The sequence below is a fragment of the Trichinella spiralis genome, assembly GCF_000181795.1.
Source record: "Trichinella spiralis strain ISS 195 chromosome Unknown Scfld2, whole genome shotgun sequence".
In the NCBI taxonomy this organism is placed as follows: Eukaryota; Metazoa; Nematoda; class Enoplea; order Trichinellida; family Trichinellidae; genus Trichinella; species Trichinella spiralis.
The window spans coordinates 2,597,721-2,624,318 of NW_003526941.1; the positions used below are offsets into that span (position 1 = coordinate 2,597,721).

Consider the following 26,598-nt stretch of genomic DNA (forward strand, 5'->3'; position numbering starts at 1 on the left):
ATAGCAATAATTGCTTACTGAGCTTACCACACTGCCTTACTGAAATTTTTAAACAGTATTTAGGGACATAAATATATTCTTCAAATTTATTTGTTAAAATTAATACAGTTTTCATTTCACTATTTACTGACATAGCCGTTGTTCAGCATAAAAATTACATCGGAAATTAAAGTAAATTTTTTAAAGTAAAAATAATCAAATAAACATGTTATTTCAAAAAATCTAATGATTTTCAAATAACTTTCATCAGAAATTAAAGGTTTATGGAATATGATTATCAAGTTTTACCACATGACTGACTGTAGTCTGAAAGTACCGCTGATTAGTTCCCTGCTGCTTTTGTTGTTTGTGTCGCCTGTAAGATAATCACTTTTTTTACAGTAATTGTCATTTTCCTTATTATATCAAATTTAATTTAAGCATTGTTTTATATTGTATTTTTTGTAATTCACTTGTTGTTGTATTTTTTTTTGCACTTCCCCCGTGTAAGTTGAAATTGTTTACGCTTATTTGGCATTATTTTACTTGCTTTTTAAGGTTATTATTTGGACAGAATTTTTAGAAATGATATGTTTTAGGGTGTTTTAGCTGTTTCTGTGCAGCTTTCGCTTTTGTGAGTGGGAAAGATTTTTGGAAGTGATTTTTGGCGTAGTGTTTTTCTCGTGTTTGGTAAAATGGCAGAAGAAATATTAGTAAAAGCTAGCAAATTGTTGGAATTTAACACTCCGGTCATTGACGTCTCACTTCTTGATGCGGTTATTAATTTGATGTATTGCGGTACAGGAGAAATAGTAAGTTCAAAACATTCATTATTTTACCCATTCTTCTGTTAACAATGAACACTTTTTAAAATGTTCTAGCAAAGAAAAGCTCAAGAGATTTTAACTATGTTGAAAGAAAACAACGAAGCTTGGACTAGAGTAGATGCTGTATTGGAATATTCGAGAAGTTTACAGTCAAAGTACTTTGCTTTGCAAATCTTAGAAAACCTTGTCAATACTCGTTGGCGTCGCCTTCCCCGCGATCAGTGTGATGGTACTTTTTTGTGTTTTTTCTTTCAAATTGAATATATACAACATATATGATGAAATAAGTTTCATTTTAGGTATCAAAAAGTATTTAGTCGATCGCATTATTAGTATATCTTCCAATCCTAGTCTTTCTGAAGATGAAAAAGTATTTCTGAACAAGATGAACATGGTATTGGTGCAGGTGTGTATTTGGAATTTGATTTTGTAATTTTATTTTAGCAATTTTAACAACTAGGTTTATTTTTGCTTAAGCAAAAGAAAAATTTGAGAATCGTTTAATGATAATTGTAATAAATTTTTTTTATTATCTTATTCTTTTTAATTTCATTAATGTTTAAATTTTGCATTTCATTTTCTAGATCGTTAAACGGGAATGGCCAAAACACTGGCCTACGTTTATCAGTGATATTGTTGGGTCCAGTCGTTCCAATGAATCATTGTGTCGAAATAATATGGTGATCCTGAAATTGTTAAGGTAGGCTTTTTATTGCATGTTTCATTGTATGAATATATCTTTTTTGCCGAATTTTGCATATTCACATTTTACACTATTTTTTGGTTTATTACGTAACGTTGTAAAGAGAAATTTTATTGTGTTGTGCGGTTCATTTTCGATTAAATATTTAAGTTTTATATCTTTCATTTTTGAATATTATGTAAATTTGATTTGGTGACTTTTGGACTCTAGATTGTAAAGTTGTTAACTTTGTAACCGTCAGAAAATACAGTATATTATGTACGGTATTAGATTTTATTGATAAACAAGTGTTATGTGCATATGATACGAAGTTTAGTGTGTGATGTTGAAAAACATACATATATGTAAAGAAATTGTTCATTTATGTTTGAACAATATTAATTGATGATTTAGAAAAGTTTTGATAAATATTTATTTTTTTGATAAAATTTTTTGATTTGTGTGTTCGTCTTAAGCGGTTTAGAAATGTGTTGAAAAGAAATTTACTTGACGTTTTGCTTTCAGTGAAGAAGTTTTTGATTTTTCTTCTGGTCAGATGACACAGACGAAGGCAAATCACATGAAACAGCAGTTTTGCTCTGAATTTCGTGCAATTTTCGAGCTATGTCAGCATATTTTGGTAAGCAAAATTGATTTATTTATTTTAAAAATTTGTTTATTTATAATGTTACTACAGGAGAGTTCGACCAATGTTATGCTGGTTGAAGCCACGTTGAACACATTGCTCGGCTTCTTAGTTTGGATTCCTGTTGGTTACATATTTGAAACGAACTTGATCGAAAGTCTTACTGCGAAGGTGAGCGGGCAGTAGATTTCTTTTTCGTAATTTGTCTGTAGTCGAGCATATGCGTTTGAAATTGAGCTTCTTTGAAATGGAGCATTTGCATGCACTGGGATGTTTGTTGTTACTGAGAACAGTAGTTTCGTTGGGACTGTTGAAAACAACAAGTAGGCAGACATTCTGTCCATCGAAGTTTAGCTGCAAATTGCTTTTCTGTACCCATTTATTGAAGTTTAAAAGATGATAGTTTTAAGTTTTTTTTATTTTGAATGTTAAATAAGTTAAATGCACAGCGAAAGAATTTCAGTTTCCATTTTCAGTCACTGTTTATGTTAATATTTGTATATTTAGTTGTAATTAATCATTAATGTTTACAGATTTTAATTTTGAAATTTATTTTATTTTTCAGTTTCTAAGCATCCTGCCGTTTCGTAATGTCACTTTGATGTGCCTGACAGAGATTGCGGGTGTTACTTTTCCGAAAAATGCGCCCCCGGCTTATTCTTCTACAATATGCCGACTGTTTTCTCGAACGATGCAGCAGTTGAATACTGTACGTTTGAATGTGAATTGTGCATTGTTACTTCGGTTAGTTGATTTATTTTGTAATTAGATGCTCCCACCGCATACAAACATTCCAGAAGCTTATGCGATGGGTAATGACAATGACCAAAAATGCATCTCAAATCTCGCTCTGTTTTTGTCTACGATCTTGCGGCAGCATTGCAAGATTATTGAAGCTGAATGCAAAGAAAAAATTGGAGAGTTGTTGGGCACACCTTTTGATTTGGTAAACTATTTCACTTCTGCTCACAATTAATTAATTAATTCGATTTTATTTCTCATATCAGGCAATGAATTATTTGTTGGCAATAAGCGAAGTCGACGATATGGAAGTATTCAAAATATGCCTCGATTATTGGAATTGGCTAGTTGCTGAACTGTATCGAGAACCGCCCTTAACGAATCCTCTGCTAACCATGAACCTTGCTATTCAGTTGATTCGAAAAGATTCACTGTGCACTCGTTATCATTATGTCCCATACTTGAGTCGACTGCGCAGTGTGATTATCAGTCGTATGGCGAAGCCCGAAGAAGTTTTGGTTGTTGAAAACGATGAAGGCGAAGTTGTACGTGAGACGATCATGGATACAGACGCAATAAGCCTTTACAGAACCATGCGAGAAACGTTGGTATATTTGACTCACTTGGACTGTGCCGATACGGAGAGAATAATGACTGAAAAGTTGCAAAATCAAACCAACGGGTCTGAGTGGTCTTGGAAAAATTTAAACTGTCTTTGTTGGGCAATTGGATCGATCAGTGGTGCTTTAATGGAAGAGGACGAGAAGCGTTTTCTAGTTATGGTTATTCGCGGTGAGTGATTTTGTTGTTATTGTTGTTGTGATGTTGTTTTTTTTTATCATACAATATGTTTTTTTCTTTTTGACAACAGATTTGCTTGGTTTGTGCGAGCAGAAACGTGGAAAAGAGAACAAAGCTGTGATTGCGTCGAATATAATGTACGTTGTTGGACAGTATCCAAGATTTCTCAGAGCTCATTGGAAATTTTTGAAAACTGTCATTAACAAACTTTTTGAATTCATGCACGAAACACACGAAGGTGTACAAGATATGGCCTGCGACACGTTCATTAAAATTGCTAACAAATGTCGACGTCATTTTGTCATTGTGAGTTTTATGTTAATTTCAGCATTTGTAATGGGATTGGATTGTCGTAATTAATCAATTGAAAAGGTTTTCTATTTCAGTATTTTTTGTTTCGCAGTAACAGGAAAAATATGCTTAGGGGGTTTAATTGTGAAAATCTAGCCAGCTTTTTTTTGTTGTAGATTCAAGCTGGAGAAAAGGAGCCGTTTATTGAGGAAATTTTGGCCTCTTTGAACACAATCATTTGTGATTTGTCTCCGGCTCAGGTACATGTGTTTTATGAAGCGGTCGGTTATACCATCAGCGCGCAACCTGTACAAATTGTCCGGGACAATTTGATCGAACGTTTGATGTCTCTGCCGAATCACACATGGGATGATGTTATTCTCAAAGCGACAACGGTTCGTATTGCTTCTGGTTAAAATTAAAATTTATTTGTAATATTTCTTTTTTTAATTTAGAATGTGGAAATTTTGAAAGACATTGAAGTTGTCAAAAACCTGGTGAACATTTTGAAAACGAACAGCGCCGCCTGCAGGTCAATTGGTTATCCATTTCTCCCACAGGTTTATTATATTATTTTTAAAAAAAATTAATGTTATTTGAAGTTGAAATATTTTCTTCTTCAGCTCTGTCGTATCTACTTGGATATGTTGAATGTTTACAAGGTCACGTCGGAAAATATTAATTCCGCAGTAACATTGCATGGCGAATCTGTACTGAAACAGCCTTTGATCAAATGTATGCGCGCTGTGAAAACGGAGGTGCTACGTTTGATTAATACTTGGATATCCACTCTCAGCAGCATCAGCGAATCTGCTCGAATTCCTGAGCTGCCATCGGTACGTATTTATAAATATAAATATATGAATATATATATATATATATATATATATATAGACGTTTTAATTATAAAATAAGCGTATATGTTTGTTGCAGATATACATGAGTTTTGTTCCTCCACTTTTTGACACTGTTTTATTCGATTACCAGCGCAACGTTCCCTCTGCCCGTGAACCGGAAGTGCTGTCCGCTTGCACAGTGCTTATCACGCAGATGAAGGAAAAAGTTTCTGAAGATGTACCGAAAATTTTGGATGCATTATTTGGCTGTACTCTTGAGATGATCAATAAGGTAGTTAGTCGTGTGATCGTAATGTTTTCATTTTTGCGTTCGTTTGCAAAAATAGGCTAAAGCTTATCTTCTAATTATCCACGTTTTGTAGGACTTTGAAGACTTCCCTGAACACAGGATTAATTTTTTCCAGTTTATTCGTTCCATAATTGTTAACTGTTTTACTGGTAATATTGAAGAATTGAAGAAAAAACGTTGTTTAGGCAAAAAATTATTTTCCTTTCAGCGCTGATGTTGATTCCACCGGCCCAGTTCACTCTGATCGTTGACGCGATTGTTTGGGCATTTAAACATACCACCCGTAATATTACTGAAATTGGTTTGGAAATTTTGGATCGTCTTTTGGATAGTTTCTCTACTAAAGTCAGTCCAGATATGGCTCAAAGCTTTTACCAGCAGTACTATTTGACCATACTGAGCCATCTGTTGTCAGTTGTTACAGACAGCACAATGGCACAAGTTGCTGGTTGGTGAATTTTATGTTGAGAACTTTATCATCATTATTATCAGTTTATTGTTGCGCTTGTAATTTTAGGTCTGACAGTTTTTGCTGTAACACTTGGCAGAATGTTCCGTGAATTGGAGGAAGGCTTAATCAAAGTACCCCTACAAGGACCTGGTCAAGTGAAGTCAAACGTTGAGTACGTTTTGGAGTATACATTCGAATTGCTGAAAAAGGCTTTTCCACATTTGACAGAGTAAGAACAGCATCATCTTGTTTCATCATAATTGCCAATAATTAATATTTACTATTTTTTTTAAATCAAAGTGAACAAGTGCGCATCATTGTGCAAGGAATTTTGAGCTACGATAATGATGTTGAGAAATTGAAAGAACATCTGCGTGATTTTCTTGTTCAAATCAAAGTAATTATCTAATTCTACTATGTTGAAAAGTTTTTGATTCATTGCTTGCTTATTTATTTTCAGGAATACACTGGCGAGGATACATCAGATTTATATTTGGCGGAAAAAGAGCAAGAAGTAAAAGCGGCAATGGAAGCGAAACGCCGAGCAGCTGAAGCGGTGCCTGGCATATTGAATCCGCATGAAATTTCTGAAGAGATGATCGAAGAGCCGATGGGAAATGGCCCTGCTTTAAATGCTTGAAAATGAATTCCATTCAGAGCTGTTTTATTCGGTTTTTTCTTTCGATCAGTCGGTCGGTTAGTTTATTATGTTTTCCACATTCTATTTTACAATGGTTGTCTAATTTAGAACTCGCCTTCATGTTTAAATTTAGCATAGTATAAGTTTATTTATTCATTTATTATCTGTATGTGTAAATTGACATTGACAAGTTTTGTCTTTTATCTGTTTTTTCAGAAGAGCAAAATTATGAACCCACATGTACGCATTGAAAACTTTTTTTCCAATCGCGATCTTTGTTCGCGATCACATATTTTCTTTTTTTCTGTAGTGGCTTGTAACTGGTTCTGTTAACGTGCGGCAAATACAATTTTCTGCTTATTGTATTTTTGTTTATTTATAGCTTCGTTGAACGGAATACCAATTTGAAACAAATTTATAATGGTAAATTAATCTCCAATTTGCGAATGTACATGCAAGTAATGTTCTTCAGTACGTTTAATATTTTTGGAATTTTTTTCCATATGTACATATATCAGGCAACATGCAAATATTAAACATTTTCAAAGCATATTTAATAATGTAGAGCGTGATAAAGCGAGATGACTGCACATTGTTTTTGGAAATGGTTAAATTTGAACGGGTTGATTAAGTTGCATGAAATGCAGCTTGCGCAAATGTTTTGCTTTATTCAATTTCTGCAGCATCGTGCGACAAGAGCAAACGATATTCTTGTTCCAAGCGTACTAGACTGTATTTTTGAAAAGTGCAATATGCAAAAGTTTTAGCAACGTTTCAGAAATTTGAATAATACTTGTCCTCACACGCCGTTGTGCACCAATCAGTACAGTACACGATAGAACATCTACATCGAATCATATTAAACTTATATTGCTAATGAATTTGAATTTACAAAATAATGAACCTTTTTTTCTAAAAGGGTGGAATTGACTGCCCTCAGTTCGTAAATGAACAGCGCATGTATTGTGTAATGAATAATAAGAAATGTGCATAACTACAGTTTGAGTTAAGACGTTACAAGTAAAGTAGTAAAAACTACAGTTAGATTAAATGATTGTAAAGTAATTAAATTTTCCACCTATATATCAACAATTACTTATTGAAACAAATGCCAGATGTATTGAATTGAAAGATGTGCTTTGTTAAGGTAATTGAATAATGCTTTTTCAAAAATTTTGCATCTTAATAACGATATATCATGATTTTTGAGCACCGCTTGCAGTAGAAGTCTCTAAATACAATGATGAGCAGTTTCAATTACAGTATTAAATTAGAACTTCATTTTCATTATTTTTGCAGTAATTACTGTATATTGATATCTTTCTGTGTGTATTTGTCTTTTTTTCGTTGCTCTGTACGTTAAGTCGAATATTCAGTGAGTTTAATTAATTTATTTGTTCTTATTTTTTAAATATATGCAGTGCTCATTTGATGACATAACATGGTGAAATATGTTCATGAATGAAAATTGCCATCATATTTCATTATTGATTGATCAGTTGGGAAAGGTTTTCAGATATCTTTGATTGATGTATCTCTTTTTAATTTTTTGAAGTATATCGTATAAAAATGGAATCTTTGGTGTTTCTGTTATTCTGAATTTAGGTAATTTTTCGCTTGAAAATGTTTTCATTCATTTAATTATTAATAAAGTAAAAATATACTACAACTTATCCTAGTTGATTCTCAATGTTGTTCTCATTTTTATTTTAAGAGAACTTTCTATGGCTTTATTTTCCAACCGCCGTGAGCAGAGTTCACCATTTTTGATTGAGTTTCGTGCCGGCAAAATGCAGCTTCGTGGCACTACTGTTTATCCAGATCATAGGAAAGGTCTTGTTTATGTGCATCAGTCGGAAGATTCCTTGATGCATTTCTGTTGGAAAGATCGCACTACGGGAGTTGTGGAAGATGCAAGTTTTATTTGTTGTTTGTCTTGTTCTATTGTGAACTAACTTCCTGCGACTGTTTCAGGATTTAATATTATTTCCTGAAGATGTGGAATTTGTACCAGTTCCTCAGTGTAACAGTGGACGTGTGTTTTTGTTGAAATTCAAAAATTCTAACCGAAGAATGTTTTTTTGGATGCAGGTAGGGAAAAATTTTTAGGTTTTGAGTGACAATTAAGCATCTTTGCTAATGCAGACAGTTGTTGTAACAGATTGTTATCGTTATCAATAAAAAGAGCAGACTTTTTTTCTGCTTTTAATGGGACACGTTTTACATTAATTTTTTATGCATTGCATGCATGCCTTTCAGGAACCACAGTCCAACAGAGATGAAGAGTATTGTCGTCGTGTGAACGAGTTGTTGAACAATCCACCTGCATTAGGATCCAATCGTCGAGGTGAAGGCGGCCGTTCTGCGGGAGGACTTCACGAATTGACAGATCATCTTGGATTTATGAATCAGTTGCTAAACTTGAGCAGCGCTAGACGTGGAGGAAGTATGCATTATTCTTATAATTTTTATTTTTTTATTAAAATTATTATTCGTTAAAAAATTTTTAAGAGAAAAAGACAGGCATTTCTGGTGCAGCTACTTCGGCAGAAGAGCGTATGGATTGGCAAAGTTCACTGAGTGGCATAAATCAAAGTCAGCTTGTCGAATTGCTCAGTAAATGATGGATTTGAACACATTGTTGTCCTTTGTTTCTGTATATCAGATCGTATTCATTTAGATTTGATGGGTAGTGGTTCACAGGTTTTAGATCAGTCTGGCTTGGAAAGCTTGAATGCTCCTTTTTTGCCAATGATTGAAGACGATCACAGCATGATAGAGTATGCTTTTGATAAGATTTTCTCGATATTTGCAGAAGCCAAATTTCAGCAATTAATTATGTTAAATAATTTGTAACGTTTTTTGATTAATTTTTACTTTAGTGCCTCTGAACAGCCAATTGAAAGTACACAAGGAAAGGAATCTGCATCTTCGACGCAAGGTAATCAAATCAAAAAAGCAGCAGGTGAAGGTACAGCACAGATCAAAGTTGAAGATTTGCGCAGCATTTTTAGTTCGCTTTCAGGTTTTTGACTGCTTCTTTGTTTCTAATGATTTCATTAATTAAAAACAAAATTTTTTTCAGGCAATGCTACTACCTATAATACCGGAGCTCGAGGTTCTTATTTGTGTTTTGTTTGTTTGTTTATTTTGCTATGTGCAGCTTTATTGCAGCGCAACCGATTAACTTAGACACTGTTTTTACACCAAAGGCACTTTCTAAAATTTTGTCCAAAAAGCAGTATGTCGAACGACTGTGCGAACATATTCCTAAAGAATGTGAGAAGAATTACAATGAAATCGAAACTACGTTGAGATCGCCGCAGTTCATCCAGGTCTGCTTAAACAGTGCGGATGACTAATTTTATTATTCATTTTTTCTTTTTAAATTATCTTTAAACAGTGTTTGCGAGTTTTTTCCAAAGCGTTACAGGCTGGACATTTGGCGCCTGTTTTCGAGCAGTTTCGCTTTCCAGAATCAGTGATAAGGGGTTGTCAAAAAGGAGGTTGGCGATGCGGTTGTCCGTTTTTAGCCAGAAGCAGATCTTTAAAATTTCACTTTTTGTGTTGCAGACATTATTGCGGTGTTCTCTAGTATGGAGCAAGATGCTAAAAAATCAAAGGCAGATAACAAAGACAAGAAGAATACTGAAAGCCCTTCGATGTCGACTGATGAGGAACAACAGAAAAAGGATAGCAAAGATGACGATATGGATCTAGATTAACTGAAAGACTCTTTTTTTTCTTTATTATTAAATAGCTTTTAATGAATTCATTGGATGTTAAAAGAATTATATGAAATTTTGTAACATTTATTATTAAACTAGTTTAATGTTTCCGTACAAAAAAGTGTATTTGAGAATTTTTTAGATGGAATTTTATAAATTCCACCTGTGCTATGCAATTCGGACTTTTAAATACAAACACTTGAGTCCAATTTGCAGAACTTTTTACACAAAGTCACTACAAATACGGCGAAGACTTGCTTTGAAAACAAAGGAAAATTCATTTACGCTTTCTTTGATAAGCTAATTTTAACAAATGTAAAATCATTTCACGAACCAGTTAGAGCAGCAGTGTTCGCATTGTCTAAGGTTGTCGCGTTGTCAGCAGCGGAAGGTGGTCTGGAAGGCTGCGTTTTCGGCTTTGGAACCTTTTGCAGCAAAGGTACAATTTCTTTTTTTTCGTCAAACGTTTTCCACAAACTATACATGGCAAATATTTGCTTTTCTATTTCGAAAATGCGATCCGTATCGACCGAAATCTCGGCAAACCAGTTGTTCATGTCTTTACCGAGCAGTACGAAAGCTATGTGTAAGCAGGCAAGAGCAATCTGATAGGGTGGGAAAAGCAAGCAGACATCCGAACGGTAGCTGTCATTGAGAACTTTCCACGCGGTGGAAATGACAGCCTCATCTTGGGATATGTCTTGCATTAGCTGTACCAGTGGTCTGTACGGATGATAGACAATAAGGCAACAGTCCATCATTTCCAATAAGAAGAATTCCGCCTCGTGAATGTGATTCAACCGATAAGGAAAATCTTGCGGATAGACGTAACTGTAACGACTTTTTATGAGTGTTTGACATGTAGCAACTAGTTTTGACTGAGAAATGGCGCCGAATTCTTCCACCTTGGAAGCTAGGTAAATGCTTGTTGGTGCAAGCAACAGTGGATCGATTGATTTCAAAGAATTGCGGACATAGAAACGTCGAAAATACACAATAGCAGTAGCGATTACTTGTTGTTTCACTTTCAACTGCTCCCCTAACGTTTGGATTAAATTGCAGAAAAATATGAACAGTTTCTGATATTCTTCTTCTGACAAGAATTTCAGATCAGCTGAACGCTCGTACAAGTTTTCCTGTCTGTCCAATAACCATTGCTGATAATGGGAACTTCTCCAAAAGTTTCCTGCCATAACAAGATCCAACTATATGAACATCATCATGACTCAGTGCCCATGGGATAAATGTAAAAAGCAGAGTTCATAAAAACATCAGCAAAAGTTAGGAAAATTCAAAAAACATAAAAACGTACTAGGAAACAAAATTACTACAACAGCTTAAAATAAATAAAATCCAACTAACAAACGGCCTGAAATTACCATGCACAGCTTTTAATACAGTAATTTGAAAATTAAGATTAAATTTGTGGGCTAGTGCATACTGTAATGTTCCGACAGATTATTTTACACGTGCATGATAAGTTTCAACTTTTGTGGGATTGTGTATGTCAGTATTTTAGGCTTTGCATTGTTGTTAATTAGTTTGTTCTTTTCATTTCACTTTCATCTATTGGAAGCTAACGTACGATGTTTATTCTAAAATGGTGACCAGAAATGTAGTGCCGTTTCCTACGCTTACACTAAGCGGTTTATAAAATCTTTTGCAGCGTATGCTGAACTTATGACTCGAACTTTTTTTATCTCAAAGTTTTCACTTTTAACATTTTTCGTTCAATATGCAGTTGACTGTTGACATTGTATCGCGCTGTTTTAATGCTGTACATTTTAACGATGTGTTACAAAATAGAGCGTTTGTGATAGTTGCACATATAATTTAAACCGTAGTAAATCATGTTATTGCAACCTGTCTGTGAATAGTGACTAGTTCGCAAACTGTACATCCGTTGTCATATTATATTATTTTTACTGCAAATTGACCTCTATTTTCTGCAGTGCTTTACACAATTTACAATATTTCTCACTTTGTATTGCATTGCAAGGTTGCATATTCCCAGTGAAAATAATGAAAATTGTTATTATTGTTTTATTCAGTATTCAACAAAAATTGCATGCTCATTTATAGACTGAATCATATTTGTTTGTTCCATTGCGCAACAAATACGAACTGAAGATGTCTAAAGATGATCGAATTGCAGTGTTTCCATCTAGAATGCAAGTTTCATTGTTTTTTGCGTTTGTTGCATTAGTTATTTGTTTTCGTTGATTTAGGGCCCAAACTCTGATGAAAGCTCGTCTGAAAGGAGCTCAAAAGGGGCACAGCTTGTTGAAGAAAAAAGCTGATGCATTGAATATCCGTTTTCGCCAAATACTTCATCGTATCATACAAAATAAAGTATTAATGGGAGAAGTCATGAAAGAAGCGTCCTTTTCATTGGCAGAGGCGAAATTTACCGCTGGAGATTTCAGTCATACTGTTTTACAAAATATTGGAAAAGCTCAAGTCAAAGTAAAGCTTCAAAAAGACAATGTTGCTGGCGTCACGTTGCCGATATTTGAGTACTTTCAAGATGGGCCTGATCGTAAGTGAATATTGCGAATGTTTTGCTTTTTATGAAAATAATTGCTTACTGAAATGATATTAAGCGAATTATTAAATCTGCTTTAAAAACTTAGCTTTTTATGTTGTTCTGTTGGCGTGCTTCTGTTTTGCTTATTGATTATCAGCTGATTCTAGATTCTATGAATTTTAGAAGATAAAATCAATTTTGCTATTAGTTCATGAAATAGTGAAAAGCAGGTATTATTTTCAGTTTCCTCAGTGCATGCTGTGAATTATATGAATTAAATTGTTTATTGAACTTTAATAAATGTAAAATTTTTGATATTTTTGTGGTTATGTATTTGGCAACAATTTTGAGATTATTCTCTTGGCACTATGCTATATAGCCAGTAATAAGTATAAGCGGTGCTAAAGATGGAATTTATGTGATTTTTCATTATTTCACAGCCTATGATTTGACTGGCTTGGGAAAAGGCGGCGCCAATATAGCGAAAATGAAGAAGAGCTATAACAAAGCTGTGGAATTGCTTGTCGAACTGGCTACTCTGCAAACTTGTTTCATTTCACTTGATGAAGCGATTAAAGTGACAAATCGTCGAGTAAATGCCATTGAGTTTGGTAATTTTTATTTTTATTGATTTTTTAATATTTATGTTATTGTTGTGAATTTTCACGTTAATTAGTATTTTATTTCCTTTTACCTGTTATTTATTATGTATGAGAGTTTTTTTATCATTTGATTATGCATCATTAAATTTTTACAGCAATCGAACATTTATCATATTTTAGTGATTATCCCGCGAATTGAAAGTACATTGCAATATATACTTTCTGAACTGGATGAACGAGAAAGAGAAGATTTTTACCGATTAAAAAAAGTCCAGAAAAAAAGAAAAGAAGAGCGTCGTATTAAAGAAGATGCTTTGAAGATGGCTGGTGTAGACGTTACCGCAACGCCTCAGAATATTTTGGAGCAGGATGATGATGTTCCTCTGTTATTTACATAATATATCGAGTTTTGTCGTGACAAAAGGTGGATAAAAGTTGATTATTTGGTCTGGATGAAATATGCATTTGCTAAATTACTAATTTCTGAACTCATTTTTTGAATATATTTCACTCAAGTCAAGATAAAGTTTGTGAGCATACGTAGCCGGTGTGAATTGATTTGCAATCGTAAATGTCTTATTCTGGTGATTGATGTTTTTGTAATTTTTTGCTATTTTAAATAAATGATGATTCATCAGATATTTTCTTTGCTTTAACATAGTAGAGTACAACGGCATAGCAGTTCGTAACGTTACCGTTAACCATATTATATGTATTTGGCTTCAGGAATAATTATCACTTATGCAAATGTTGGTTTGACATTACTGGGAAAATTGGAACTGAATGTTCAGTATGAACACTTTCATCGAAACGGTTTGTGTTAATTTTCGAAATTTTCAAAATGCAAGGACGTTTATTTCAGTTTTTTATTTTTTTGATCATTTGTTCTGTTGTGCGATCAATTCAGATTAACTTTACAGACTGCGGTAAGTGATTAATTGTTCTATTTGTTCATTATTTATTTATTTATTTATTCACAATTTACAAAAAACAATTCTTGTTTTTATGTTATTTCTCGTATTTTAGGGTCACAATCGACAATAGAATCTGTTTCCGTCAGCCCTTGCGATGATCCGACTGTTTGTATTGTAAAGAGGGGAGACGTGATAAGCACGAATGTCACTTTTGTACCACGTAAATTATAAAGCTTTTCTGATTTGTTTGAATTACAAAGAAAACGAACTGTTTACTGCATTTCAGATAAACGAATTAGTCGATTAATTTTGAAGTCTTATGCAAAAATAAATAAAATTTCATTCAACGTTGCAGTGCCTGATTATAACGGCTGCAAGGATCACGGCCTGAAATGCCCTCTGAACCCAGAAGTGTCTGTAACATACCAGCGAAACGTTACCATTGCAGCATCTACTCCACTGGTTTGTATTTGTTTGCTTATTTGCTTGTATTTTCATTTAATAACCAAAAAACCACACCGTTGATGATTTTTTTGAACAGGTGACTGCGGTTTTGAAAAGTCAGCTTAAAGATCAAAACAATTTGGACGTATTTTGCATTGAATCGAAAATCAAGGTTGTGCGGAAATAAAACACTGCAAGATTATTGATGAAAATTAATTTTTAATACACTTTTTCGGCGATTATTGTAATTTTTTATGTTAAAAAATGTCTTACCCAGTCTGGCTTGCTTCGAGGACTGCTTCATTAACACAATCTAATAACAGCGATACAGTTGACATTATTCGCTGAATGCATCATTTTAAAATTAACGTTATATTGTTGAAAGCTTTAATCTTTTTAGTTATGATTCCATTAAAAATAAATTGCAGACACAGCATTATGTATGTAATAAAATGATTAAAAGTCATATATATATATACCTTATAATAATTTATAACCGAAAATTGATTTATTTGAAATTCAAGTTCAAATTCAAGTGTTATAAAAGTATGTATTATTGAAATTCTCTCGCATTATAGGAATTGTACTCCACCAATTGCTTATCATTATATATATTATCTTATCATCAAACTAATGCATATATATAATTATTTAATGAGTTTTAATTTAAATTGTATATATAGATGTTGAAAATTAATTTCCTCATTGCAAAATTTATTATCCATACCACATCATTCAAAAGAAAACTTATTATGTATATGCATTTCATGTAAAGTGTGGAAAATCTTTATTCACATTTTATTATTTTTTGTTTCGTATTTTTAATAAAGTCTTAATATTTTTATTTGTTTTTTATTATTTAAAATTATTTGACGTAGAATTATAAATAAATTGTTCTTGAAATTCTCAGTTACTGTATCAAATGATTATCAATTTTACTTGATACGTTGTTCTTTCATTTTTTTAATAATTTTGCATATTTTTATGCTTCAAAGTTCCCTTAAATAAGTTTTTTACGACATATTTGTATGAAATTTTTAGAGTGCGAAAGTAATACATTTAGTAGTAAAATAATGCAATGATTATTTTGTTTCAAATAATCTAAAACTTTGTTTCAGCCTATTTGAATAGTAATTCAAATTGAAAATCTTTGAAATGAGTCTTTTCCAACATTTTTTGTGCTGACTACTTCTCATTTTGTCATAACTGACCTTACGATATAATTACTCTATTGAATTGAATTTCTTAAACTTATTCAGTTGAACGAAATTTGTAACTTATGGTTTCGCTGATTGCAGTATTTAAACTTCTTTTTGACAAATTTTGCTAGCTATTGGATAAAAGAAATGGTAGACAGTGCTGGAAGAAAATTGATAGTACTTGATAATGGAACTGGTGTACGTGATAATGTTATTTTTTTGACTTGTGCAGCATTAGTAATTTTACCTTCTTTATAGTTTGTTAAATGTGGATATGCAGGTACAAACTTTCCGGAGCACGTTTTTCCTTCTGTTGTTGGGCGACCAACTATTCGCTCAAAAATTAAAGTTAATGATGTAGAACTGCAGGTAATATTTATATAGTATTTCATATGACAGTAACATAATGTATTGTTTTATTGTATGTTATTAGGATGTTATGATTGGCAGTAAATGTGCAGCTGTTCGTCATATGCTTGATCTTTCTTATCCAATGGATAATGGTATTGTTCGAAATTGGGATGATATGGATCTCGTATGGGATTATACGTTTGGTCCAGAATGTCTAAATTTGCAGCCATCAGAATGTAAGCTACTTTTGACAGAAGCTCCTTTGAATCCTATTAAAAATAGAGAAAAAATGTTCGAGGTACATTTGAAATTGGTTTAATTTACTTTAATAAATTTGTCCCTCTTCAGGTTATGTTTGAAAAATTTGGGTTTCACAGTGTTTACGTAGCGGTACAAGCTGTGCTCACTCTTTACGCCCAAGGTAATGAATTTATTTATTTATTAAAAAAAAGTTTTTATTCTGTTTTCTTTTTATTTGAATCATATTTTAAAATTTTGAAATTAAAAGAATTCTATAAATGGAAGATGTACTACCGAGCTTCCGTATCCCAAACGTGTCAATTTTTAGGTCTAGAGACTGGTGTAGTTGTGGACTCTGGCGATGGAGTCACACATATATGTCCAGTTTATCAAGGATTTGCTCTGAATCATTTGACAAAACGTTTGGATATAGCAGGACGAAACATTACATCATATCTTGTATCGGTATTGAATATTTTAAGTTTAATATTTCATCAAGAACATAATTGGTAAAATAGCCAATTGTTTTTTAGCTGCTTAAATTACGTGGCTATGCTTTCAATCATTCTGCAGATTTCGAGACTGTCCGGCAGATAAAAGAGAAGCTTTGTTATACTGCCTATGATATTGAACAAGAAGTGAAGTTGGCATTAGAAACTGTAATTTTAGTTAAGCCGTACACGGTATGTTGTACACAAAATTTCATTACATACAAAAGGTAGTAAATGATGTAATTAAAAATTCTCTTCTTTAGCTGCCCGATGGTAGAGTTATTCGAGTTGGATCAGAAAGATTTCAAGCTCCTGAAGTTTTGTTTCAGCCAAATTTGATCGATGTAGAATGTTGTGGAATTTCGGAGTTGTTGTTCAATGTTATTCAGTCGGCAGATATAGGTTCGTTGCGTTTATTTTCATTTTAAAATAATCTTAAATTGATCATTTTATATGGAAAGTTTAAATTTCAGATACAAGAGCAGAGTTTTACAAGCATATTGTTTTAAGTGGAGGATCGACAATGTTCGCTGGATTGCCCAGTCGATTTGAGCGTGAAATAAAACAGCTGTATTTAGAAAGAGTTTTGAAAGGAAACAAAGAAGCATTTCAGGTATGCAGTGTGTTTCACTGTTTGCTGTTAATAAAAATTATTTTAGAAATTTAAAATAAGAGTGGAGGCATCACCAGGGCGAAAGTATGTTGTGTTTGAAGGAGGATCGCTGCTTGCAAAATTGATGCGTGATCGTGAAGACTTTTGGGTTTCAAGAATGGATTTCAAAGAGCATGGCATTAACTGTGTCAGAAAAAAATTTGGTGTTTGCTCTTAGAATGTCAAGCGACTGTAATTTCACCGGAACGCATAATATTCTCTTTGTAATGTTGTTAACGCAAAGCACGTAAGATTGGGAAAATTGCTGCATTTATTTTGGGCAGTTTTAGAATATTCAGCGCATTGAAAATTTTTTGATTAACTTGAAATTAGCAATTGATTTGATTTAATCATAATCTGTTAAGCAGTTAATTAAAGTGAATTTTTGATATCTTTATTTTTGTTGAAACTACTATTGAGTTAACAGTTCAGTATTTAATATTCAAAAAAATTGTTTTCCTTGATTAATATGTGAGTGATTTAAATTCGATTAGTCAGGAGAAAGTTCTTACAAGTAACTGTACTTGAAGATCAGAATTTTTACCGATATACTGTAATAGTGGTTTCATACTTGTATTTGGGGAGTACGTTGCTAAGCATGCCTAAACACGAGCCGTTTACGCCTAAGGCCATTTCAAATCGTATCAAAGCAAAAGGATTGCAAAAGTTGCGATGGTTTTGTCAGATGTGTCAAAAGCAGTGTCGTGATCAAAATGGTTTCAAATGTCACCTGACCTCGGAATCTCATCAAAGGCAGTTGCTTTTATTTGCCGAAAGTCCAGGTCGATTTTTGGGGCAGTATAGTGGAGAGTTTAAGAAAGGTTTTTTGGATATTTTGACTCGACAGTTTGGTACCAAACGTGTAAAAGCCAACACCGTTTACCAAGAATACATTAAGGTAATTTTTTTAAATACTGTTTATCTTAATAATGCGTTTGTGTTATACTTGTGGTGGATTAATTGCTTTAATTTATTGAATCTGGTGATGAATGATATGCAGGTTTAATTATTGAATTTTAGCTTATTTAATATTTATTAATTTTTTGTGTTGAATCTCCGTTATTTAGGATCGGAATCATGTACACATGAATTCGACTTGTTGGTTCACACTTACTGGCTTTGTCAACTACCTCGGTAGAACTGGCATTTGCAAAGTAGATCAAACGGAGAAAGGATGGTTTATTCAGTATATCGATAGGTCGTTAGAAGAACGACGTGAGAAGATGGCGAAAAAAGTCAAGATGGATATGGATGATGAGGAACGGATGCGTGATATTATTATGAAACAGGCAGAACGAGCTCGAGAACGATTGAAAGAAAGTGGTGAATTGGAAGAGGAAGCATCATATTCAGAATTGAAAAAATCAGACGATCAAAAGATTGAATTCAAATTGCCCAAAATGGTTCCGGTCAAAGATAAATTAAAGCCCCTTGAAATTTTGTCTAATGCTGCCAGATCGTCGACGGATAGAAAGTTTGACAAGCCATCTACTTCTAAATGTGTGACGAGGCCTAAAAGTGCTTTAGACGAGATAAAGGAAGCCGAAGAGATGTATAAAGAAAAGAAAAATCGTACCCGCTGTTGGCTACACCCTGGTATTGTAGTGAAAATAATCAGTAAACGATATGGTGAACGTTTGAACAATGAAAAAGGAGTTGTAACAAATGTAAAAGAAGAACGTTTCGCTTGTTTGCAACTGCTATCTGATCAAGACACTACGGTGACAGTTGAGCAAAAACATCTGGAGACGGTCATACCTGCTTTGAACCGAACGGTTCTAATTGTCAACGGAGCATATCGCGGGCAAAAAGCTACACTGGAAAGTGTAAATGAAAAAAATTACTCCGCTTCTGTACGCATCTGTGAAGGGGTCATTCGAGGACGATTGCTCGAAAATGTCGAATACGAAGATATCTGCAAATGGCATGGGTAAATTTGTTGGGTAAGTGATTATTACTCCCTATATTTTTCTGTTTTCAGTTAATTTTATTTTTACCATGATGATTGGTAAAAGGTCTGAGAGCTGAATATAGGGGATCTTCTTTATCTTACTCAACTTGCGAGCTTCTTCTACCGGAACTCTTTTTGCAAGTGATCGCAATCAGAGTTCTCGTTAAATAGTCCAATTCAAAGGTGTTGCATTGTTGTGTAATTTGAGAAGTGTATTCAGCATCGTTGATCACAAGTTTTCAATCTGAATTTATATGGAAATTTACAAAAAATTTATTTTTCAACTCACTGATATTTAATATTCTTTCAACATTTTTTTCAGACATTCTTCGGCGTTGCGGTTTTATATTTCGTCATGAACTGTTATCAGAAAAGAATACAATGGCTTATTTTGTTTACGGTGCGCAGGCCATTGTTTGCCAACAAAAAGAAGATGCATGTGATCTTTGACAATTTTAATTCATCAGCAAAGTACTTTTTCAAATATTTTTTTTGCAGTAAATATATCAATCAATCAGTTTTGTAACAAAAAAATTATATGACAAAGTTCATAAATATCAAGAATTTTATATTCCATGCTAACTACAATAATATACATAGTATGCTGTTAAAAATGGATGCAAATTTCGTTAATTATATATTTTGCTTGTTTATTATTATCAATCATAAACTCTGCATGACCTTTTTCTAATGTTATTCGATAATTCAGTACTATATATTTTATATCTCCGATTTAGAAATATCATTCAGTTTGACACAATTAAAATACAGATATGATATTAAAATGCTTTTACTTCTGTTCACTGTTTTGTATATATTTTTGGATACCTTTAAAGAGATAAAAAATAGTAATGTATGAATAGAATTAAATATTACTTAAATTATTATTCAACAAATTATACGGGAACATGTTGAGTTACGTAAAAAATTTTACTTTCATTATAGATAATCACGTTCAAATTATTACTGTAACCTTGTTTTTGTCATAATTCTTCATCAGGTATGTTACTTAATTCAAGATTAATTTGCACTGTTTTATGCGCTATTATTAGTTTTTATAATTTCTTATAACCATTGCGTGTCGTGTTCTGTGATATTTCGTGAGTGTGTTAGTTGTCATCGAGTGCACTGATCTCTAGCGTGGGTTTGGATACAGGGATATGCTTTTATTTTTGAGATGCAGTTTCGTTTCATAGCAGCTTTATTTACGTGTAATTGCCAGAAATTATGCCAGCAATGTATTTTTTTCAGTTAGTTGCCTGAAATTGATTGTTAGATTTATTTTAATTTTTGATGTTTTTGAAAAGAAAACCGCATGATAAGGTGAATGTTACGTTTGTGAACTGGTTGCACTACGTGCTTGCACTAGTTAGCAGTTTTATCGTTCAGCTTTCAGTGCAGGTAGCGTTTTTTGAAAAGAATCCAAGCAGTTTGTGATTTAATTTAGATGAGTGTTAATAATGTGTAATTATCTGTGCGTGTTTTTTTCTGTTGACTTTGAGTGAGTTTAGGGTATATTTAATAAAATATATTGACGCGAATTCCGTCTGCTAAGATAACTGGTTGTTATTGAACTTTTTGCAGTCTTTTTTATCATTTTAATTTCTGACTTCTATTCATTTTGTTTTAAGGTCGATTCTTACTTGTTATTGAAGCTTAATTATTGAAACGACAGCTGTCATTATGGCAGTCAAATCGACTATACATGAGGCAAGTTTACGTTTTTTTTTAATTTCATTTTTATGGTCAGTTATGTTTGTCTGAATGGTATAGTTGCCAGTTTTGGTCGTTTAGTTGAACGTAGCTGACATGTATCACTTGATATTGGCTTAATCATGCTGACCTTGTTTAAATTCTGTTTATTATAAAGAAAGTTTTAATTTTTTATTGTTTCAGTGTTAAAATTGTGTTGTTCGTTTAACTGTTTCATTAAGGCATTAGTTATGAAGGTAAACAATGATAAATTTTATTAGTTTTATTTTGAATATCTTCTATTCTTTCTCTTAAAAGATACGAACATTTCAGTTATATATATATATATATATATATATATATATATATATATATATATTTATTTATTTATTTATATAGTTAGCTTGCAGTTTAGTGTTTGTTTTTCGCTTTTTACTTAAGAAATAAATGCAAAAAAATTAATAATTGTTAATATTGAATGTGCTCGCTTTTCTTTTCCTAAATTGATTAAATTTGTTGCTTATTATATTTTGAATGGAAAGCAAATTTTCGTACGTTATTAGCAAGCAGACGTTTTGTTTAGTTTAATTATTGCACAGAGGAAATATGCAATGTTCTGTAAAATTTGTTTTTTGTAATTATTTTTATTTATAGGTAGAGAGAAAATCTGAAGATTGGAAGGATGCTACGAAACGAGAGACCATGGATAGTATGTCATTTGAATTAGATCGTTTGTTGGAGACGTCTTTGCCATCTGACTTAGAGGTATTTTTCTTTTTTGTCTTACTATTATTATTATTATTATTATTATTAATAGTAGTAATGTTGTTTTCAGAATTGGAAAATTCAGTTCACAGGGTTCAAAGATCTGTTTGCAAGATTTTTGCAGGTGAAGCCAACTGTCAACTGGAATCAAATTAAGCCTTTACCAGAGGAAACGGTGTGAAATTGGCTTCAGTTTTTATTGTTTTTTAGTATTATTTCATTTCTTTTAGATTAAGCCATACAGTGACTTGACTGAGCCAAGCATGGACAAAGTACGATCAATGTTGTCCAAAATGGTAATAGTAAAGTTGAACGGTGGCCTGGGCACTACTATGGGCTGCAAAGGACCGAAAAGTTTGATTCCTGTTCGACACGATTTGACATTTTTGGATTTAACAATGCAGCAAATCGAAGTACGTGGTTAAGGTCGTTATTTTTTTTATTAATGACCCCTTTTTAACGAAAATTTAGCACTTGAATTTGACTCATGATGTGGACATTCCACTGGTGTTGATGAACAGCTTCAATACAGATCAGGACACAAAACGGGCACTTCGAAAATATCGTAATGTCAAGGTTTGTGTCTACAGCTTCAATCAAAGTTGGTATGTGTTTTCTTTGCATTATAAGCATAACTTCGAATCATTATCGTTTAAGCACTTTATTGTTTGCACTTTTATTATTTGCAGTGTTTTGTCTAAATTGCCTTTATTTTGTCAAGGCATTGATTTGCTAAATGTTTATAATTACTGTGCTTATTACGCTGGTAATCCATGACATTTGTTGTTTTGGTAGTAGTAGTTGTAGTATTACAGTTTAATGTGTATTCCGATGTACCACGAACTAATTATTTATGATAAACATGATTTATCAGTTTATTGTCTAAGTCTTGATTGAAGATTTTTGAACTGAAATTATTGTTCTGTATTAGTTTAGATGAAAGTTGAAATGTTTTTAAATGGTAATTTATTGATTTGAAGTGTTGTGAAAATTTTTCATTTTGGTCTGAACCATTCTTTCAATTGAGATAATTTCAGCTATCCACGCATTAATAAAGAAACTCTAATGCCAATTTCATCATCACTGCGCAATATGGATGGAGAATCGTAAGTAAATATTTTGCTTTTACACAGAGCTGTGGAGCTGTAATCTTTTATTTCAGATGGTATCCTCCAGGTCATGGAGATTTCTATCAAGCATTTTATAATTCTGGATTGCTGGATAAATTTATTCAGTCGGGCAAAGAATATTGTTTCGTCTCCAACATTGACAATCTTGGTGCTACGTTAGATCTCAGTAAGTATTTTACGTCATTTCTACAATGCAAATATTTTAATTGAATAAATTTGTTTTTTAAAGAAATTTTAAACGCAATAATTGAAAATGGAAATGAATTTGTTATGGAGTTGACAGATAAGACTCGAGCGGATGTTAAGGTTTGGCATATTCAGAATCGTTGCAGCAGTCATTTATTTCACTTCACTGAGATTCCATTTCTAGGGTGGAACGTTAATTTTTTATGAAGGTTCTTTGCGCTTGTTGGAATTGGCTCAAGTTCCGAAAGACAACAAGGATGAATTTTATTCTGTAACGAAATTTAAGTATGCTTGTCTCATTTGTTCTGTTTTTCAGATTTTCTCATGCAAAATTATATAGGTACTTTAATACGAACAACATGTGGGTGAATTTGAAAAGAATGAAAGAGTTGGTTATTTCAAAAAAGATGGAAATGGAAATCATTGTGAACGCTAAAGTTGCTTTTTATATTCTATTTCTTATTTATGCTTTCATTTTATGAGCTGCGTAATTTCTTCAGACTCTGGAAAGTGGTATAGAAGTATTACAATTGGAGACTGCTGCTGGAGCAGGAATAAAAAATTTCCAAGGAGCAGTAGGTATCATTGTGAAGCAGTTTTTTCAAATTACTTTTGTTCATGCAGTTTTTAATCAAGGATTCGTCGTGCCACGCAGTCGATTTTTGCCAGTTAAAAAGACGCAAGATCTTTTATTAGTAAAGAGCAATTTGTACGATTTAGCAAACGGTTGTTTGATACTGAGCAACAAGCGTACATTTTCCCCTGTGCCCTTAGTGAAGTTGGGTTCCAGTTTTGAGAAGGTATATTGTATTATTGTTATACATATATGTATACATTTTGTATTGTTTTCAATTTTTTCCTTTGATTAGGTATCAGATTTTACGAAACGTTTTCCCGGAATTCCGGATCTTTTGGAGTGTGATCATTTGACAGTGTCCGGAGATGTGTGGTTCGGAAAGGGCATTAAATTAAGGGTAAATACACGTAGAGTAAAATGTGGAGAAATTTTAATTAATGAATTTATTTATGAAATTTCTATTTTAGGGCACAGTGATAATCATTGCCAACCATGGAGATCGAATCGACATACCACCAGGCGCACTATTAGCCAATAAAATTGTGTCAGGCAATTTGAGAATAATGGATCATTGAATTTAATCACTATCATCATATTGGTTAGATTACTTGTATGCTTGAAATAGAATTCTGAATCTTTTACCAACAAAAATATACTGGAGTATATTAGAAGAAAAATTTGAAAATCCTTTACTCTGATAGGTTAATAATTCTTGGTTATTTAGTGAAACAGGAAATGGATAGCGCATTTCTGCTACAGTGATGGCAGGCTATGAATGTTTTAGAAAATTCTTATTATTTAACATTGGTAAATGAAGAAGTAGCAGTGAAATAAAACGTGTAACTATTTGGTCATAAACGTTTTTGGAGATTGGCAACATTAAATAAAATTATTTAACTGAACAGTTAAATTGCTGTCAAACGGCGGATGAGGACGTACACGTTCAGCTTATCTGAGTAAATTCTGTAAAGTAAGAGGTAAATCTCTCGGGTAAACACATATTCTAGGCGAAAATAATTACATTTCAACACAATATTGCCAAGTAGGAATTTCTTTGGAAATGTCTCTGCAGCAGAGTTCAAAAAGTAAATTCCTATTATCAAAACAGATTGTCTGTTTGGTAACCTCTTAAAAGATACGAACATTAGTGGGAGAAATTGATTTATATTTTGTAGTATGCGTTCCAGGTAGGCTAAAGCTGAAGATCTGTCAGTCGCAGCTGTGCAAGCAGGAGTGGCAGTACAACCATTCTGTATTCACATGATACAGTAACGTATTGATTTTCCTTCAAATACAAAACGGTAAGAAATGAAATTGCATTCCAGAGGTGGTATAAAAGTAGGGTTTATTAATTTAGGTTAAGAAGTGTTTATATGATTTAAGGAAATCTACATACTAAAGCACTTTTGCATAATACGAAATGTATACACAAATTCTTAATAATTTGACCTATTTAATAGAATTATTTAATACTATTATATAATCTCACTAATACTAACGGAAATTAGGTTTTTTCACCAGAGGCAAAGTCGTTTTCTATTTGCATAATTTACTTACCATTGTACTACTTTTCAGAATGCTTCTTGCTTCATTGTCCGTCATTTGATCATTAGCCATGGCAGCATGCATGCACTCATCTAGAATTCCTTTCTTCAATATCATCAGTGATTAAGAGGTAAGTCATATTTGATAATGTGTTGCAAATATTCTATGCATGACAATTGCATGAATTTACAAATATGCTGAATGGAAACTAATTGGTATCTCAATTTTTATCATTATTGTTGTTCTAAATTTTCAGATACTCTTATCATATGGTAAAGACAAATAGGTGTTTTATTATTTTCAGATGACGTCAGCTTCAATATTCATGTCACTTAAAAATGAATGCTACAAATACGTATTATGAAAATTAAATGGTAAATGTAATCATTTTAAGATTTCATATTGAATTTCTTTTTCATATTCATGTTTTCAATTTTTTCATATTTCAGATAAGTAAAGAAGGCATCCACTACTGTTCTGACAAGGCTGATCGAAATAAGCAAGCAGTACTGTATTGTTACTATGTTCAGCATCATTTGTGATCGATATGATCACAAAAACTGGCTATGCAACAAGGAATGTAAGACCGATAGCAGTGCATGATAATTTTTGTTTTGTTCCAAATATGTTTGTTTGGCATGCCATTGCTTAGTTCCTAATCATTAATTACTGTTTCAGTGATGGAATTGTTTGCACGCTCATAACAGGGAGACAAACACTATATACATAATTAGAAAACAGTTTTTCATCTTTACGTGATTTATTTAATACGTAAATTTTAAGATTTTAGAGAAATTTACCGGTGAAGCTGAACAGAGGTGACTAAAAATGTAAAGTTTTAAGTAAATGCACTGTTATTTCTATGGATTGTTTCATGTGGTTGTTGTACTTTTCGCTTTATTTTCATTTCTCATATTTCACTTTGTACTTTTTATTTTCATCAGGTTATTTAGATTTCAATTTCAGGTAAGTATTTTTTTTTATTTTTTTATGAATTATACAAATTTTAGAGGAATTGTTTTGCAATTGGTGAAAAGTAATCGAAACAGTTTGGGACTGAATCTAAAAATTGTTTGGAACACGTTGCTTTGTTTGAAAACTCGTAGTTAACTTCAAGTGATCATCAGGTATTTTTTGCAGTCAATAGTTTGTAAGTCCAGGTAAGTATCTTTAATGTTAATTTTATTGTTACAGATAATTTTCATCCAAACGATTAGAAAAGCACAAAGGTAAGTATTAAAAGAAAGGTAGGTTTAATTTTCAACTCCATTTTGAATGATTCGAAATGGAGGGAAATGACTACACTAGTATAAGTAAAAGTGAGGAGCAGGTAATAATAATAAGTGAGTAATATAATAATAGTATGAGTATAGGTGGAGAGGAGAGTGAGTATAGGTGGA

At 32.6% G+C, this 26,598-nt stretch overlaps 6 protein-coding genes across 6 annotated transcripts; 5 read left to right on the top strand and 1 right to left on the bottom strand.

Moving 5' to 3' along the window:
* The first annotated feature begins 674 nt into the window (after nt 1-674).
* Nucleotides 675-6,204, top strand: Tsp_03075 (CRM1 C family protein). Its single transcript, XM_003379365.1, has 19 exons — nt 675-791; nt 861-1,035; nt 1,106-1,212; nt 1,391-1,506; nt 2,014-2,128; nt 2,186-2,305; nt 2,700-2,855; nt 2,904-3,080; nt 3,142-3,667; nt 3,747-3,982; nt 4,144-4,362; nt 4,423-4,527; nt 4,591-4,803; nt 4,901-5,095; nt 5,187-5,289; nt 5,322-5,561; nt 5,631-5,793; nt 5,865-5,961; nt 6,025-6,204. Exons 1-19 carry the CDS (start codon nt 675-677, stop codon nt 6,202-6,204), a joined length of 3,360 nt encoding a protein of 1,119 aa, XP_003379413.1.
* A 2-nt stretch (nt 6,205-6,206) lies between these two features.
* Tsp_03076 (hypothetical protein) lies at nt 6,207-7,043 on the top strand. Its single transcript, XM_003379366.1, is given in 5 exon segments — nt 6,207-6,235; nt 6,587-6,662; nt 6,770-6,826; nt 6,888-6,964; nt 6,983-7,043. The coding sequence occupies 5 exon segments, from the start codon at nt 6,207-6,209 to the stop codon at nt 7,041-7,043; spliced, it is 300 nt and encodes a 99-aa protein (XP_003379414.1).
* Nucleotides 7,044-7,254: 211 nt separating this feature from the next.
* On the top strand, nt 7,255-9,929 carry Tsp_03077 (protein ADRM1). Its single transcript, XM_003379367.1, has 11 exons — nt 7,255-7,265; nt 7,919-8,121; nt 8,201-8,241; nt 8,464-8,650; nt 8,716-8,820; nt 8,885-8,984; nt 9,087-9,229; nt 9,290-9,322; nt 9,379-9,539; nt 9,608-9,722; nt 9,778-9,929. The coding sequence occupies exons 1-11, from the start codon at nt 7,255-7,257 to the stop codon at nt 9,927-9,929; spliced, it is 1,251 nt and encodes a 416-aa protein (XP_003379415.1).
* A 329-nt stretch (nt 9,930-10,258) lies between these two features.
* Tsp_03078 (cyclin-C) lies at nt 10,259-11,125 on the bottom strand. The gene has a single exon (XM_003379368.1). It carries the CDS (start codon nt 11,123-11,125, stop codon nt 10,259-10,261), a length of 867 nt encoding a protein of 288 aa, XP_003379416.1.
* Nucleotides 11,126-12,173: 1,048 nt separating this feature from the next.
* Nucleotides 12,174-24,228, top strand: Tsp_03079 (actin-related protein 2). The gene is made up of 25 exons (XM_003379369.1): nt 12,174-12,471; nt 12,900-13,051; nt 13,217-13,388; nt 13,788-13,874; nt 14,088-14,195; nt 14,262-14,437; nt 15,718-15,816; nt 15,877-15,987; nt 16,052-16,267; nt 16,318-16,390; nt 16,538-16,674; nt 16,743-16,892; nt 16,964-17,102; nt 17,174-17,313; nt 17,888-18,250; nt 18,420-19,205; nt 19,626-19,800; nt 21,200-21,252; nt 21,650-21,760; nt 21,991-22,173; nt 22,232-22,365; nt 22,798-22,866; nt 22,923-23,056; nt 23,701-23,876; nt 24,121-24,228. The coding sequence occupies exons 1-25, from the start codon at nt 12,174-12,176 to the stop codon at nt 24,226-24,228; spliced, it is 4,350 nt and encodes a 1,449-aa protein (XP_003379417.1).
* Nucleotides 24,229-24,961: 733 nt separating this feature from the next.
* Tsp_03080 (hypothetical protein) lies at nt 24,962-26,415 on the top strand. Its single transcript, XM_003379370.1, has 7 exons — nt 24,962-24,996; nt 25,455-25,470; nt 25,503-25,553; nt 25,648-25,722; nt 25,982-26,016; nt 26,209-26,303; nt 26,393-26,415. Exons 1-7 carry the CDS (start codon nt 24,962-24,964, stop codon nt 26,413-26,415), a joined length of 330 nt encoding a protein of 109 aa, XP_003379418.1.
* Nucleotides 26,416-26,598: the final 183 nt, after the last annotated feature.